Below are 17762 nucleotides of genomic sequence, written 5' to 3'. Positions count from 1 at the left end.
AAAAATTTGACAAGAGTTCGTTTGGATATAAATTAGGCAAAATGTCGAAACAGACAGCATTTCGCCTTGAAGATTTTATTGTTGAATCCCCAATAGGCCAAGGCGCATACGGTCAAATTTATAAAGCTGTTGAAGTTGGAACTGGAAAAGTTTATGCATTAAAAGCAATGAATAGAAGATGTCTTATGAAGATGAAAAAACAAAGCCTACCAATTGTAGAAAAAAATGCACTAATTAAGTGTGCTAGTACTTTTGTTGTTCGTTTATATGGAACGTTCAAGGATGATTCAAATTTGTATTTTGTACTTGAATTAGCAGAACATGGTGACCTTGCAGAAGCCGTAGGGGATATTGGAAGTCTTAACACTAATGTAGTTAAACTTCTTTCTGCTCAAATTTTTGAAGCAATCTGTGTATGTCATAAAGCAAATGTTATCCATCGTGACCTCAAGCCAGAAAACATTCTCCTCGACTCGCAAAACCACGTTCTTCTCTCAGATTTTGGTACAGCCCTAATTGAAAAATCTGATAGTCAAGAATTAAATCGTTCATCCATTGTTGGAACTCCAGCCTTTGTTGCCCCAGAGCTCCTTAATGATGGAAAAATCTGTTATAGTTCTGATATGTGGTCATTTGGTTGTGTCATATTCAATCTTCTTACAGGCACAGCACCTTTTAGTGGACAAAACACAGTTGAATTAATGAACAACATCACTGAGCTTAAGTTTAATCCAGTCATTAAAACACTTCCGAAAACCGCCAAAGATCTCATCACATCCTTACTTAAGCTTGATCCACACGAGCGTATTGGATACGGGGAAGCCAAAGAAGGCTATCCCTCCATTCGTAACCATGCCTTTTTCAAAGGCATTGATTGGAATAATTTGTCAAATATCAAAATGCCTGTTTTCACCAAATTCGAAGAAGAACAACAACCAACCATTGCAGATTCCATGCTAAATGAAGGGGAGACCATTCTAATGAATAGTATTGTCGACAGAAAGCGATTATTTGGTTGGAAAGAGCGTTCGATATTTTTGACTAATCAAAAGAGACTTTTGTTATTTAACAACAAAACGCACGAGTTTAAGATGGCAATAGCATTAACGAATGGAGTCAAAGTGAATGTTGCACAAGATGGGAAAGAATGGACAATCACTTGGGGAAAAGGCCAAACGCAAACATTTAGATCAAATGATGGAACTGGCGGAATGTGGGCAGCATCAATAATGAGGGAATCAATCAAACCATAAAAATCTTATTAAAAATTTATACATAAATGAAATTAAATTCACTTTTTTTATGAAATATTCATTTATCAGATTCTTTAAAATATATTTTTTTGGTTTCATAATATACAAATTAATAAAATTTTACATTCGAAAAGAAATTACATAGTTAGATTCATATTATGAAGTTCTTTATAAATTTGTATAATGAATAAAGAAATTAATAATAAAAAAAAAATGTTCCAATATATATTGAAACTGCAAAAAAAAGGTATTTTGAATACTAAATCGTTTGTGAAAAATTAAGTAAAATATCATTTAATGTTTAAATATAGATATTATAAATACTAGTAGTGAATAAAAGAATTATAAATTATAAAAATTTACACAACTTTTTCCTTACAAATCTTAGCTTTAGATGATTATTAAATTGACTTAGCATTAGATTTTTCTTCAAGTAATTCAACTACATCACTAAAACCATATTTAGATGCCAACATAAGTAATGTATTAAATAATTTGAATAATTTCCAAATAAAATTGTTTAATTTCAAATTACTAAAACAAACATTAAAATATATAAAGAAATATCCTCAACAGTGATGTCGATTCCTTCTTGATCAAGAAGTAATTTAACTGTATCTATTTTACCACTAATAATTGCTAATGTTAATGCTGTTTGAAATAAATTAAATAATTTCCAAATCATATTTTTGAACATCAAATTTTTTATATGAACTGCAAATAAAACAATTAAATATCTTTAGCATTAATATCAATTTCTCCATGTCCAAGAAGTATTTTAACAGTTTCAGTATTAGAATAGCATGCAGCACCCATAAGCGGAGAAAAAAGTCATGCACAAAAACACCAAATATTATATTGGAATATGTTATTATTAGAAAAAAATTTAAATAATTTAAAAAAATATTTTGACTTATAATAATTCCTTTTTGTTCAAGAAGTAATTTCAAAATTGTATTATGACCTTGTTCACATGCAACTAAAAGTGGAGTTATAAAAACTTAAAACAAGTTCCAACTTTTGGAATGAATCATCAATTTGCTATAATAAGCATCATTATAAAGTAATATATATCTTGTGAATTAATATCAATACCATTTTGATCAAGAAGTAATTTAACCATTTCATAATCATTATTTTGTACAGATATAATAAGTGCTGCCCAAAATAAGTTAAATAAATGCCAAATTTAATTATTAAACATGATATTCTTTCAAAAAAACATTTTACGATACAAAAAAATATCTTTAGCATTGATATCAATATCTTTTTGTTCAAGAAGTAATTTAACAATATCAATATTACGACTATCAACTGCATTCATAAATGCTGTTCCAAATAATTTCGTAAAATTCCAAAAGTAAAAAATATACAAAAAATTATTAAAACAAGTGTTCAATAATGTAAATCAATATCTCTTCTATTAATATCAATTCCCCCTTGTTTAAGAAGAAATTGAACAAGCTCAAAGTTATTTGATCTTACAGATTTGAAAAATATTTTATTTATATCTTTAATATTATGAAGGAAGCACATAATAAAAAATAAATTTCCATCAGTTGTTGCTTCACTGATTATTTCATCATTAATTTCTAATCCTTCATCTTGTAAATATAAAAAAATATCATAATTATGATATAAAATACATTTAATTCCGAGATATTCTAAGTTAATATTTTCAACAATTTTATTCTCATATAAATATTTAAAGATATCATTTCGATGAAATTTAATTGCTGCTTCATATGCACCTTCAAATGATGAATGATTTTGTTTACATAAAAGAATTATCTCTGTATTTCCACCTACAACAGCATATTTACTTGTTTCATTTACATTGGAACCATTCATAAGTAAATATTTAAAACATTTAACCGAACCAAAAAATGCTGCATAATCAATTAATGTAACATTATAACCATTAATAAAATCATATCGCTCATAAATTGATGGTTCAATGTATTGATTAAAATCAAAATCATTTTGTGATGTTATTTCTTGAAGTTTTTCTACTTCATCATTTCGAATTATTTTTAAGATTTCATTCGGATTATGTCCTTCATGAACAAGTTTCTTATGAAGTGCAAAATCATTATTTGAAAGTTCTTCAATGGGAAAAGGAAATTTGATGTTTCTTAAATGAACATAATTTTCTATATCATCATTTAAACTAATTAAATGCATAAAATATGGATTATTTGTATCATCATAATGTTTATGTTTTTTAACAAGTTCAGCAGAAATTAAATTCTCTTCAAGTAAATGAGCAATAATGTAGTGAGAATCATTTGTACAATAATTAACAATTATTTCATATAAAATTTGAAAAATTTGTGGATTTTGTGTGAAAATTTGTTCTTCAATGGTTTCTAATAATTTAAGGAATTGAATATATTTATTAATTCCCTTTCCATGTGAAATAAAAGAAGAATATACAAATTTACAAAGCAAAGAATTGAAGGAATAAGGAAAATTTTTATCAAAATATTTGATTATTGTTTGAACTACTGAATTTAAATTTTCTAGTTTTGCTTCGTAAATATATTGATAGATTTTTTGAAGTTGTTTAATTTCCAAATTTTTATTTTGACTCATAAAAAAATTAACACTTTTCATTCAATCATTCAAAAAAATCGAAGCTTAAATAAATTTTAATGAAAACCAAAAAATTCAACATAAGTGATATGTGAACTATTCTGTGTTAATGAAAACAATCACGTGAAGCATTTTATATTAGGATAAATTTAGAAAGTATTTTTGAATATTGTCAAATTGCAAACCCCAGGAATTTTGATCATTCTCAAAATATAATTGAAGGCCTTGACATCTCTCTGTTACAAATTTTCGGTCATTCTTTCCAAATATTTTCTATTGGGAAAATTCCAAGTTAGGTTGAAAAGTAAGAACATAATTTTTTACAAGTGAGGCAAATTTAAACAACGTGGAATATCTCTTATTGAAATATCTAACATCTACTGTGTTCCCGTTTGAAATTCCTATTTCAATTAAGTATTCATATGTATTGATTGATTCATTAAAACGAAATCCTTCAACTGAAACATACAATGGCGGATAAGAAGTTGAAGAAAGAAGAAGCGAAACCTTGTATTGTGGAAGAGAATTTATTGGAACTATCATGAAATGAAGTGATGGAGGTAGAAGAACTCCTTCTTTCAAAATACCACTTTTTAAATACATCATTTTGACAAAATTCAGAACTAAAACTTCAAACCTTCCAAACAACAAATGGGCTAATTTTAAAAAAATTTTTTTGAAATTAATTAAAAAAACAATAAAATCCAGAATAGTGTTAAAAGTGAAAGTAATTAAATTTTCTATTTTCATTGAACAGTGAAATATTAATATTATTGCAATTTTGCAAAATTTTATTACACTAGGAAACAAAGTGTAAAAGTAAAAATATTTAAAAAAAGAATTGTTCTCAAGCAAAAATTTTTTATTTGTCAAATTGTAGTTTTGATCAAAATTTACTGGCAAAGTCATTTTCCATTTAAAAATGATTTGTTTGTGCTCACAAAAATTGAATTCAAAATTGGCCTGCAGTTCAATGGATCCGACCACTTGAATGTCTATTAAGGTTCCAGCTGGATACCAATATAAAACTTCCCTTGAAATTGTGGCAAAGTACATTGGTTTTAATGCAGATTTTAATGAAGATACAGAAATTACAATTCCAACACTTAAGGTTGGAGAAAAAGAAATTTGCGGATTTGTTTCAATTGCAAATGAAATGGCTCGTACTACGAAGGTTGGAGGGAAGCTTGTGAGCAAGCGTTTACTTGCAGATGGCGATGCTCAAAATTCAGCTTTGATTGAACAATTCACATCAATTGCCGATTCAATATTTAACGAAACAAGTAAATCAGATGTAAAGGCTGTTATTGGTCAAATCCAGTCACACATTAAGACAATGACTTATTTGGTTTCTGATACATTAACAATGGCTGATATTCTCATGTTTTTGGCTCTTTACCCATCTGCCAAAGATCTTTCTGATCAGGAAAAGAAATCAGATTTTGCCGATGTTGTTCGTTGGATGCTCTTTATTAATTCCCAACTTGGAAATCCATTCCAACCAATTGAAGTTCAAAAGGGAGAATACCATTCCAAGAACAAGGGTACAAAAGCCTCTCAACAAAAAGGCAACAATCAATCTCACAAAAATAATAACAATGACCAACAATTACCACAAGGCGGCAGGAAAGCCAAGAAGCAAGCTAAGCCCAAGCAGCCAGCAGCTCCTAAAGAACCAGAATGTGATCCATTCCAAATGATTGATGTTCGTGTTTCACGAATTGTAAAAATTTGGCCACATCCCGATGCCGATACTCTCTACTGCGAAGAAATTGATATTGGTGATGGTGTTATCAAGAGGGTTATTACAGGTGTTCGTAATTACATTCCAATTGAGGAAATGGAAAATCGCCTTGTTGTTGTCTTCACTAACATCAAACCTGGAAAGATAAGAGGCCAGCCGTCAGAGGCTATGGTTTTCGCCGGCTCGAACGCTGACCATTCGAAAGTGGAACTTTTGACACCTCCCGCCGATACACCGGTTGGAACTCGCGTTCTCTGCGGAGACTTCGTAAATCCTGAAATTAAGCCATCAGTTGATAGCAAAGGAAAGTGGTGGAAAGCTGTGAGCGCAAACAATCAATTGACAATCAATGCTGATGGACAAGCATGTTACAAAGGAGTACCGCTTCGTGTCCCACAAGGTAACATTACAGTCGCCACCCTTACCAACTGTGAATTCCATTAAATAAAACAAAAATACAAAATTTGATTAATGATATCATTAATTCCAAGAAAAAAAAAATAATAAATAAATTTCTTTAAATAAACTGAATGAACGACATATGTTAATTGCAAACTAAAGTATTTCTATTGATAAAAGATGAGAATAAGTTGAATGCTTGAGAAAGACCAAACGCGCCTGCAAAAAACGATATAACTTTTTGAATATCAAAGATTTTGATGAAAAGAAAAAGTTATTATAACAAGTGATTTATAAATCATAAGTTTGTTAAACAAGTGTATCTATGAAACAAGCATTTTCCATGGTGAATCCCTGAAGCATTTCTTGCGTTTCAGCACTTATTAGTTCAGGGTTTTCATACGAAAACACAGGATTTTCATTTGTGAACTGCTTATCAAATTGGGAAGTATCAGTATCACTACATAAATTAGGCTTCCACTCCATAGGCACTGTCTTTAACAATAAGCCTTCCCAATCAACGCCTTCAAAGAATGGATGATTTTGCACATCATCGATTTCATTTGGACCAGATCCAAGTCTTTTTGCAGGATCTTTTTCCAACAATTTTGATATGAAATCAATTACTTCATTTGATCCTCCAACAGGAAACTCGACAGGGTCATAAACTATTGAGCGAAACATAACATTTGTATCAGAATTATAAAATGGCGAACGACCATAAAGCATTTCATATGTTAAAATGCCGAGCGACCACCAATCTACAGCTTTATCATATGGTTTCGACAAGAGCATTTCGGGAGCAACATAATCTGGCGTACCGCAAAACGTTGATGCTCTGTCACCTTCATTATCCATTTTTTCTTTAGCGAGACCGAAATCGGTCAGTTTAATATATCCATCTTCGTCGACTAATATGTTTTCAAGTTTAAGATCGCGATGTACAATTCCAATAGAGTGAAGATAACAAAGCGCGAGAACTAACTGTGCAACATATAACTTTACACGATCTTCTGAAAACTTCCTTTCTTTACATAGACGAGTAAATAATTCTCCGCCAGGAACATACTCTAATGCTAAGAATAATTTTGTTGGTGATTGAAATGAATAACGAGCTGATGTCAGAAATGGATGATTAGCTTTGAGTAATGCGTTTCTTTCTGTTAAGGTCTTCCCGATGAGATTATAATCGGCTAAGAACCTTTTGGATAATGATTTTAATGCATATAATTGACCATCACTTTTATGTTTAACTAATTGAACTTTACCATATGAACCACGCCCAATGACTTTTAGAACAGTAAAGTCAGTGATTTGGATGGTGACTTTCTTTCTACCTTGTTTAGCTTGCGCTAATTCTTTCATCCATTCTTGAGTTTCTTTCTCGGACTTGAATTGAAGATAAAGTTTCTTTTTATCAGTACGAATAAAGACAACATTTTTTCGTTTGTTCTTTAAATCAAGCGTAATTTCTTCAGCTTCTTTCATATTGATTGTCTTGAAGCTTTTCTGCCCTGGTTTTTTACTGTAGTTTAAAACATTTCCATCAAGTACAAACCATCGCTTTTGCCATGTCTTGAAGATGCCGCCGGGCTTGTATGCAAAGCCTTGCTTCGATAAGCATTCTTGGTTCGCCATTAAATCAGAATGATTTTTAACAACATGTTGTTTTCTATTCAAAAAATAAATTCTTATCAAAAATTAGATAAAGGTTTGAATTAAGTAATTGGTCCAGATTTTATTTCTCAATGGAGATATCCTTTGAGGTTTTTCAAAGTTTCTAATTATGACCAACCCCAACTCAAATTTTTCATCAACGTTTCGTCAGCGTCATTTTTTGGAAAAATCCATCAGAAAAAAACATCAATTTCAAACCGGCAGAAACTTAAAATTTGTTAAAAACAAACTGACAACGAGGGGAAATTTGAATTGTTGTATAACACTTTTCATTACCGATTTCTGAGGTAAAATCCTCAGAATATTTTAACGCTGACCGATCATTTCACACACAATATTTCCTTTAGGTTTGTTTTGAATTAAAAGTGTTATTTCATTCCAACAAATTGCAATTTATTTTTTCTGATAGTGCTATCGAATTTGTGGAAAAAATCAAGTCAAATTCAAATTTAAAAAATTCCTATGTAAAAATGATTCATAATTTTATCTCTTCATTAAATGCATTTTCAATGAAAATTGTGTGAAAAATATTTTATAAGAATTCGATTTTAAGATTATATCCATCAACAATTTTGAATGAGTTAAATTTGTTCAGTGCATCGGCTGCTTGTGTTTCATCATTATAATACACATGAGCAAAGCCATCCATCATCTCGGTCTTTTGGAACCCAGGAGTTTGTCTGAAAATGACGGATAAAAGACGAGAATCAGCCTTTGGTGGATATCCTGTGACCTTAAGAATTCTATTTGTTTCCTTTGTTTCTGGTTCAGGCTCTGGTTGTTGTTCCTCTGTCTCACCTCTTGGCTGGTAAAATTCTGCAATTACTTTAGAATTATTTTTGGCGTATTCAATATGAAGATCTTTTCCAAGCAAATTAAATCCTTGAAGTCGCTGCATGACAACATTAGCAATTTCAACACTAGAAAAAGAAACCCATGCTTGGCCTCTTGTTTTTGATCCTTTTCGAGCCTCAATTTCAACAACGGGGGCAACTGAAGAGAAAAGGCAATATATTTCCCTCTTAAGCTCTGGAATTGAAATTTTGTCATTCAAGTTGTTGAGATAGAGAGTTTGGCTAGGAGCAATTGGGAGAGACATCCAACCAAATTTGGGATACCCCTATTTTAATCGATCTTTTTCTCTTTGTTTTTTTTGCAATACTGACACATAATACAGTATTATTGAATAATAATCTTTCTTATAAAGAATGATATGAAAGAGAACAAATGGCCCTGCAATCTTGTGTCATTTTAGATGATTTGATTTTCCAAAGTTTTGAGTTTTTTAAATTTCCTTATGAAATCAAATTCACATGTAAGCAACACGAAAAAAAAGGAGAGCTACCAAAAAGGCCATTTAACGTTAGGTTTAAAAAGAAATGAAAATTGATCAAATTAAAATTTATTGTTTAAAAACCTGCACGAAGGGCAAGAACCATATGGAGAACTTCGCCTGCATTGATATGTGATGATTCAATAGTTGCTTGATCGTTCAAATTTTGACCACGGAATAAAAGTCTTTGTTGTTGAACGGAAATACCTTCGCGTTGTTGAAGCTCCTCTTTTATTGCAGCAATTGTCATTCCTGGTTCAACATCAATTTGGTGCTTTCTTCCAGATACAGTGTGAACTTGGATGAGCATTTTGAAAAGTGGTATTGTTTATTGCCTTTGACATGTGATTTGAAAATGTTGATTCACCATTGAATCAAATCACATTAGATATTATTATTTTTATACAAAATTGTTGGTACTTTGGCCGAGTGGTCTAAGGCGTTGGATTTAAGCCCCAATACCGAGAGGTGCGTGGGTTCGAACCCCACAGGTACCAATTTTTATTTTTTCTTAATAAAATGAACTTTTTTTACGAATCATCAACTTGGATTTTGTTATTTGGAGTTGAAAGTCATGGCAAACAATGGTTGTGGATTGTTAGATAGATGATACAAAATTGTCAACATAAAGTTCTGTTAATTAAGTGGTTATGACGGTTTTTTATTCAAATGCTTAAATTGAAAGAAAAAAATAAAAACTTCTCGAAATATATTGAATATTTTCATCAATAATTGGCTTAAATATATTATACTGTATATAATTTATATCATTTTAGAATTTAAAATGCTATTTTCTATCACATAATTTGTTTAATTGAAAATTAAAAAATTAATTAATTGATGTCATTTTGTATTTGGTTTTTATAAGTTTGCTTCATTTTATCCAAACATTGTTCGTATCTTAATTCAAATTCTTTTTGTATAAATTTTTGTAAAAGATTTGAAAACTGTTGAATTATTTCGTTTCGGGTTTCGTTTAATGAAATGTTACAAAACATTTCCAATTTTTTAAATATGACTTCGATATATTCATCGAAAACATTTTCATTTTCTAAATCCATTAAATTTACTTCATTTTTACAATCAAAAATTTTTATTTTGTGAAATACTTTGAACAAAATCACAAAAATTTATTTTTATTTCGTTTTCATTTTTTATTTCTTCAAATGTTTTAACAATTATTTCCTTAATAACATTAAAAGAATTAAATAAATCATTTTTTATTTTACTAAACAAAGAAATCAAATTTATTTCATTTTGTATAATTTGCTTTTGTATTAATTTTAAATGTTTAATTTCAAATTTTGGATTTATATTATCAATTGATTAATAATTCACCATCAAATTTTTTCTGAAATTTTGCAAAAAAAAAAAAAAAATTGTTTGTTTATCCATCTCCATTTTTGTGCTTTTTCTAGGAGATATTGATTCTTCTGTGTAGTTATAATTCCAGACTTCTTTAAATTAATCATAATTTTCAACTTTTTTACAAACTAATTAGTTGAATGTCATGGAACTTATTCCACCAATACATGTCGAAATTGTGGCGATAAATCTAAACACGAAGATTACCTCGAAGAGCTCAAGACAGGCAAAGTTGTTTATTGCAAAAAATGTGGGATAGGGGTTGTTAAACCTGATTCCGTATTATTTGGTGAATCACTTCCAAAGCGATTTTATCATCTTTATCCAAATGACTTTGCATCTGCGGACCTTCTTATTGTTATTGGTACGTCACTGAAAGTTACTCCATGCTCATTACTTCCTGGATATTGTCGAAAAAGATTGTCTTCGAGTTTTGATTAATAAAGAACCTGTTGCGACATATGAAGAAAAAGTCAGCGTCGACGAAAGACGAAATGTTTTGGTCGATTTAGCTGAGAATAGTCATAAAGAACTGTTTAAGTTCGGTCATGTTACAAATCGAAGAGATATTTTCCTTCAGGGCGATTGCGAAGAAATATGCAAACAAATAATTGATGCTTTAGGATGGACTGACGAATTTAATGAAATTCATTTGTAAATAATTTAATTGATTATCAAAAAGTGTAATAAAAAGACTTCATTTTCATTATTGATTGATGATACAAATTTCCTATAAAACATATTTTTCAAAATTTTTTATTTAATGATTATTTTCTTTTTCTTCAAATCTAAATTATCCTCGTGTGATTGGAACAAATCTAATTAGATTGCCCACTTTGTCATCACTTTATTGGGATCGCGCTTTATGGCAATTTCTTTTAATTAGCCCCTTTTTCATTTAGTAATTTAACTATTTCTGTATGACCATTTGAAGATGCACAAATAAGTGCTGTATCAAATAATTTAAATAATTTCCAAATATTATTTTGAAATATAAAATTATTAAAATAAATTTTAAATAAAACAAATAAATATCCCTGGCATTAATATCAATTCCTTCTTGTTCAAGAAGTAATTTAACTATTTCTGTATGACCATTTCTAGATGCAATCATAAGTGCTGTAAAAAATAATTTATATAATTTCCAAATATTATTTTGAAATATCAAATTATTAAAATAAATTTTAAATAAAACAAATAAATAGATTTAGCATTAATATCAATTCCTTCTTGTTCAAGAAGTAATTTAACTATTTCTGTATAACCTTTCCAAGATGCTAAAATAAGTGCTGTCCAAAATAATTTAAATAATTTCCAAATATTATTTTGAAATATCAAATTATTAAAATAAATTTTAAATAAAACAAATAAATATCTTTAACATTAATATCAATTCCTTCTTGTTCAAGAAGTAATTTAATTTCTAATTGACCATTTAAATATGCTTTCATAAGTGCTGTTTCAAATAATTTCAATAATTATCAAATATTATTTTGAAATATCAAATTATTAAAATAAATTTTAAATAAAACAAATAAATATCTTTAGCATTAATATCAATTCCTTTTTGTTCAAGAAGTAATTTAACTATTTCTGTATGACTATTCCAAGATGCAAAAATAAGTGCTGAACTATTTAATTTAAATAATTTCCAAATATTATTTTAAAATCGAAAATTATTAAAATGAATTTCAAATAAAATAAAAAAATATTTTTAGCATTAATATCATTTCCTTCTTGTTCAAGAAGTAATTTAACTATTTCTGTATAACCATTAAAAGATGCTAACATAAGTGCTGTATCAAATAATTTCAATAATTTCCAAATATTATTTTGAAATATTAAATTATTAAAATAAATATCTTTAGCATTAATATCAATTCCTTCTTGATCTAAAATGTATTTTACAAGTTCAATATTTCCTGATTTAGATGAATAACCTAAAATATCTTTTGGAGTGTGATGCTCTTTCATAAAATATTTTGTGAGATATATATTTCCAATTCTTGCAGCTGCATTAATAATATCATCGTTAATTTCCATTCCTTCTTTTTGCAAATATGTAAAGAGTTCATAGTTGTTCCATTTGATACATTTCTTTCCTAAAAATTCCAAATTTTTGATATCTTCTAATTTGTTTTCATAAAGATATTTAAAGATATCATTACAATGAAATTTAATTGCTGTTTCATATGCATTTTTAAATGATGAATGATTTTGTTCACATAAATGAATAATTTCAATGTTTCCACCTGCAATTGCATATTTACCTGTGTTTTCCACTTTTGCACCATTCATAAGTAAATATTTAAAACATTTAATTGAAGAAAAAAATGCTGCATATTCAATTAATGTAATCCGATATTGATTAATAAAATCACATCTTTCATAAACTGATGGTTCAATTATTTGATTAAAATCAAAATCATTTTGTGATGATATTTCTTGAAGTTTTTCAATTTCATCGTTTCGAATTATTTTTGTTATTTCATTTGGATTATGTCCTTCTTCAATATATTTCTTATGAAGTTCCCAATCATTCTTTGAAAGTTCTTCATAATGTTTTTTTATATACTGTTTAATTCCATAGCAATAATATTCATTAATTTCTTCTTGCGTCATGTGATGTGCAAGACATTCATTGGTTCTTTTATAATCAACCTTTGGACTCTGAAGAAATTTATTTTCAAAAAGATAATAAAGAATATACTTTGATTCTTCTGAATATTTAGAAAGAAGTACACCTTCAAATACATCAAAAATTTTTGAATTAATTTTGTTGTTTTCTTCAAATATTTCAATTTGTTTTAAAAATTTTGAATAAATATCAAAGTCATTCATTCTAAACATGGAAATTGTGTATATTGTTTGGGCTAATATAAAATTGAATGAAATAGGATGATTTTCATCAAAAATGTCAATTATTGAATTTGCTGATTCTATAATATTTGTTTTAGCCAACCTAAAGAGGGTTTGCATGATTGATTGATGAATTTCGATATCATTTAATAGTTTTTGCTTCTTTATTTTATTTATGGTCCGTCTTTACTAACGGTATGTATCGGCTTTTTCATTGTTTTTAACGGTTTGAGTAGATTTTGAAGCAGTTCAAGCATCACATCACATCACACAACATTCTGAAATCCTATATATAAACTATTTAATAAAAAAAGATTTGCCAAACAAAATTTTATGACTGATTTTTCTAAAATTAAAGAGAACTTATCCCAAATTGAAGAACAAGCAAAAGAAAATCCACAAATATATATTGAGCTTGGTAATTTATTCTTAAGAGGAGAAGGTATTGAACATGATATCAATAAAGCGATTGAATATTTCCAAAAAGGGTCTGATGCAGGAATAAATGATGCATCATTTAATCTTGCACAAATTTATCATATCGGTTTGGGAGGTAATCCAATTGATATCCCAAAAGCCGTCAACTTATATGAGAAATGTGTCTTAAATGACGATCTTACAGCTATGTTTAATTTAGCGATGATTTATATTGTAGGTAATGGGGTTCCAAAAAATATTCCACGTGGTATTGAGTTACTCGAAACATCAGCACAAAAGGGTTTTGTTCATTCTATATATAATCTTGCATTACAATATTTAAGTGGAGAAAATGTTCCCTATGATTGTCAAAAAGCAATTGAATTATTAGAAACAGGATCAGAAAAAGGGTATTTTAATTGCACAATAAGACTTGCGATGCTTTATCGCGATGGTTACAAAGAGATTCCACCAGATTTAGGGAAATGTGGAAGAATTTTAGTTGAATCAGCCAAAACTAAGAATCCTGATGCATTATGTTCATTAGGAGAATATTATGAATATATTGGGAAGAACACGAGTCTTATTCAAAGGTCTGTTGAATGTTATGAAGAAGCAATCTTAAAAAATCATACACGTTCAATGTATAACTTAGCAAATTTACTAGTTAATACACCAGGACATTTTGTGCCACGTAATCCGAAAAGATCAATCGAACTTTTAACGAAAGCTTCTGAATTAGGTGATTTAAATTCGATGAAAAAATTAGCTGAAATTTATAGGGAAAAAGATCCTTATAAATCATTATATTATTATGAAAAAGGTTCTGAATTAGGTGATGATGATTGTACTTATAACTTAGCTTTAATGTATCAAAAAGGTGAAGGAATACCTAAAAATAAAAAGAAATCTTTAGAATTATATCAAAAAGCAGCAAGTAATAACCATGTTCAAGCATTAACTAATTTAGGTGTTATGTATCATTATGGAAAAGGAGTCGAAAAGGATTTAAATAAAGCATCCGAGTATTATGAAGCTGCTGCTAAAAAAGACATTTAAATGCAATTTATAATTTAGGTGTACTTTATTCACAAGATGAAGAAATGAAAAAATATTCCGAAAGCTTTAGAATATTTCGAAATGGCAAGAAAGAAAGGGGGACACAATGGCAATGCATAACATGGCATTAATATATTTAAATGGTAATGGAATAGAACAAAATGTACAAAAAAGCTGTCGATATATGTGAAGAATTAATTAAAATGAATTACTATAAAGTTATTGATACTTTAATTAAAATTTACGCAAATGGGAAAGGAAATGTTGCCAAAAATCCAAAAAAGAGCTTTGGAGTTATGTCAATTTATGTTCGATAACCAAAATTTCCAATTTTTAGATGTCGCTATAAAATTGTTAAAAGAAGAAAACCCACCAAATAATGAACGAATTTTGGAAATTTTTGGAAAATGGCGCAAAAGCAGAATGATCGATTCGCTTTGATAGAATTAATAAGAGTGTATTCAGACGGCGATTTTGGAGTGGCACCTTCCGAAGAAAAGATGAATTTCTATCAGGAAAAAACTTAATATGACCCCTGAATGCACGATTTGGTAAATAAAATTTCTGATTTTTTGTTGAATATGTTTTAGTGACGAAATATACACTTGCATATGTAAGTAAGTTTTAATAAAAGATCAATTTTTTCTTCTTTCTTAGCATCTGTAAAAAATTACTTTGAATATGGATGAAAATAACACACTTGGAGTTCATGACAAAATAAATATTCACTAACATTTTCCTTGATATAAAATTGCTTAGTGAATTTAAAATATTGACAGTATTTCAAAATGAGATTTAAAAATTATTTTGTTTTAAAACATTTATTCTTGATATTCATATTGGATATTATGATAAAAAAAAATACTTTTGATAAGAATTTTTTGCAACAAAGCATAATAGGACTCATGTTTTACAAATCCTTGGAATTTGTGTTCATTGCTTAACATAAGCCTACTATCAATTTTTTTTGATAAAGTTTGTTTGACATGAAAAGTGATTTCTTCAGATATTTTCAAAGTTTTTTTTCGAAATGAGTATTACATTTTCACCTACTGAAAGCGCTATTTTTCTTTCATATTTTGTTATTATTTTTATACTTATTTTAGTAATTATCATTTGTTGCATTGCATTTACTATTTTTGTCTGGAATACATTGGAGTAAAATTAGATATGATTACTCAATAGATTCTGAAAACATTAGTTACAACTTGTATATTTTATATGTTATGACTACTATTTCATGGGTGTCACCAATTGTTCTTGCCTTTTTTATTATAATTTTCTTGATTATTCCAATCAAAATCCGTCAAAAAATCCCTGGTAGGATATACCACATTTATTTAATTATATTATTTTTTAATTCTATTATTCAATTTATCATCAGATATATGCTGTTTTGCTTATTCAGCACCAAATAAGTGTTCAAGCATCAGAAATATCCAAACACAAGCATTGCGATTTGATAAAGAAACATGTAATAAATATCACTCAAGCATCGAAGCGTTCTTTTATTTATATGTCATTTCATTTGTACTGGATGTAATTCTTATTTTGTGTCCGTTTTGTAGTTGTCCTCAGGATAAAGAAAAACAACTTTCAGCGTAACATATAAAAAATTATGAAGATAAATTAACTTTTAATATGTTGCTATGTAAACCATCGCTTATTGTATTTACTTTTTTTTATGAGTGACATTTTTGTCGTAATATTATTTATTTTGTTATAAATCTTGTAACTCCTCAATAAAAGTTTTATTATTTATTAAAGATCTATTCTTTTACACTCAAGAAATTTTTAATTAAAGATTACCATAAATAAATGATAGCTTGTAAACGTAATAATTTTTTTCTCAGCCTATTTCCCTTTACATTTCATAGCCCTTTGATAAAATCTATTTATATGAGATGATGTGTGGCAAATTGATTTGAGGGGAGTTAAAACTGACATTTTTTTTTGTTTCATGTTGGAGAAAAAGAGTAACTTACAAGAAAACAATCAAAAACCAGGAACAAAAGAAATGAAAATCATTAAATCAATTCAACAAATCATATTTGGTTTAAATAAAGAAAATATTTCTCAAGCAGCTCAATCAATTATTTCCATATTTGATTATAGTTATCCATATTCATTTAATATTGTTATGAGTCATTATGTTATTATCTGTGTTTTTATTGAAAAGAATGATTTCGATATATATTTGAATTTTATGAAAGAAATTGAAAAATTTCAAGAAACCAATAAAGTCAAATCTAAAATTTTTGATGTTTTTACTAATTTCCTTCTTTTTGCAAAATTTATTGACCTCGATCCAAATTACACAGGAATTTACAAGCAAAAATTATATTATCCACTTTTGAAAATGTATGAAAATAATATTCTTGATCTAAAAAATATTGAAAGATGAGAAAAATCCATATTTTATCCATTATATGTCTAAAGAAGAAATTTATAAACAAAAAAATTTTAGCTCTTTTAACCAAATCATTGCTAATTATGAAGAATTATCAAAGAATGATTGGGAACTTCATAAGAAATTAATCAAAGAAGGACATAATCCAAATGAAATTGCAAAAATAATTCGAAATGATGAAATAGAAAAACTTCAAGAAATAACATCACAACCAAAATTTGATTTTAATCAAATAATTGAACCATCAGTTTATGAAAGATGTTCATTTATTAATGAAGAAAATGTTTCATTAATTGATTATGCAGCATTTTTTTCTTCAATTAAATGTTTTAAACATTTACTTATGAATGGTGCAAATGTAGAAAACACAGGTAAATATGCAATTGCAGGTGGAAACATTGAAATTATTCATTTATGTGAACAAAATCATTCATCATTTAAAAATGCATATGAAACAGCAATTAAATTTCATCGAAATGATATTTTTAATTATCTTTATGAAAATAAAATTATCGAAATTGATGATATAGAAAAATTAGGCTCTCTATGTATTATGTTTTGGAACATTGAAGTTTTTATGTTTTTACAGAAAAATGGAATGAAAATAAATGAAAATATTCTCAATAATATGGTAAAAATTGGAAATCTTTA

The 17762-nt window shown here is 28.0% G+C and overlaps 6 protein-coding genes across 6 annotated transcripts; 3 read left to right on the top strand and 3 right to left on the bottom strand.

Moving 5' to 3' along the window:
* Positions 1–41: 41 nt before the first annotated feature.
* GO595_008774 (AGC family protein kinase) lies at positions 42–1253 on the top strand (the record flags this gene model as incomplete). The annotated part of the gene is made up of 1 exon (XM_067922385.1): positions 42–1253. One exon carries the CDS (start codon positions 42–44, stop codon positions 1251–1253), a length of 1212 nt encoding a protein of 403 aa, XP_067771013.1.
* Positions 1254–4839: 3586 nt separating this feature from the next.
* Positions 4840–6036, top strand: GO595_008773 (TRNA binding domain containing protein; the record flags this gene model as incomplete). Its single annotated transcript, XM_067922384.1, has 1 exon — positions 4840–6036. The coding sequence occupies one exon, from the start codon at positions 4840–4842 to the stop codon at positions 6034–6036; it is 1197 nt and encodes a 398-aa protein (XP_067771012.1).
* Positions 6037–6300: 264 nt separating this feature from the next.
* GO595_008772 (AGC family protein kinase) lies at positions 6301–7629 on the bottom strand (the record flags this gene model as incomplete). Its single annotated transcript, XM_067922383.1, has 1 exon — positions 6301–7629. The coding sequence occupies one exon, from the start codon at positions 7627–7629 to the stop codon at positions 6301–6303; it is 1329 nt and encodes a 442-aa protein (XP_067771011.1).
* Positions 7630–8200: 571 nt separating this feature from the next.
* GO595_008771 (U2 small nuclear ribonucleoprotein B'') lies at positions 8201–8767 on the bottom strand (the record flags this gene model as incomplete). Its single annotated transcript, XM_067922382.1, has 1 exon — positions 8201–8767. The coding sequence occupies one exon, from the start codon at positions 8765–8767 to the stop codon at positions 8201–8203; it is 567 nt and encodes a 188-aa protein (XP_067771010.1).
* A 310-nt stretch (positions 8768–9077) lies between these two features.
* Positions 9078–9311, bottom strand: GO595_008770 (NEDD8; the record flags this gene model as incomplete). The annotated part of the gene is made up of 1 exon (XM_067922381.1): positions 9078–9311. The coding sequence occupies one exon, from the start codon at positions 9309–9311 to the stop codon at positions 9078–9080; it is 234 nt and encodes a 77-aa protein (XP_067771009.1).
* A 4247-nt stretch (positions 9312–13558) lies between these two features.
* GO595_008769 (tetratricopeptide repeat protein) lies at positions 13559–14701 on the top strand (the record flags this gene model as incomplete). Its single annotated transcript, XM_067922380.1, has 1 exon — positions 13559–14701. One exon carries the CDS (start codon positions 13559–13561, stop codon positions 14699–14701), a length of 1143 nt encoding a protein of 380 aa, XP_067771008.1.
* Positions 14702–17762: the final 3061 nt, after the last annotated feature.

This window comes from Histomonas meleagridis (assembly GCF_020186115.1).
Source record: "Histomonas meleagridis strain 2922-C6/04-10x chromosome Unknown contig_72, whole genome shotgun sequence".
In the NCBI taxonomy this organism is placed as follows: Eukaryota; Parabasalia; order Tritrichomonadida; family Dientamoebidae; genus Histomonas; species Histomonas meleagridis.
This window is presented reverse-complemented; position numbering and strand designations above follow the sequence as displayed.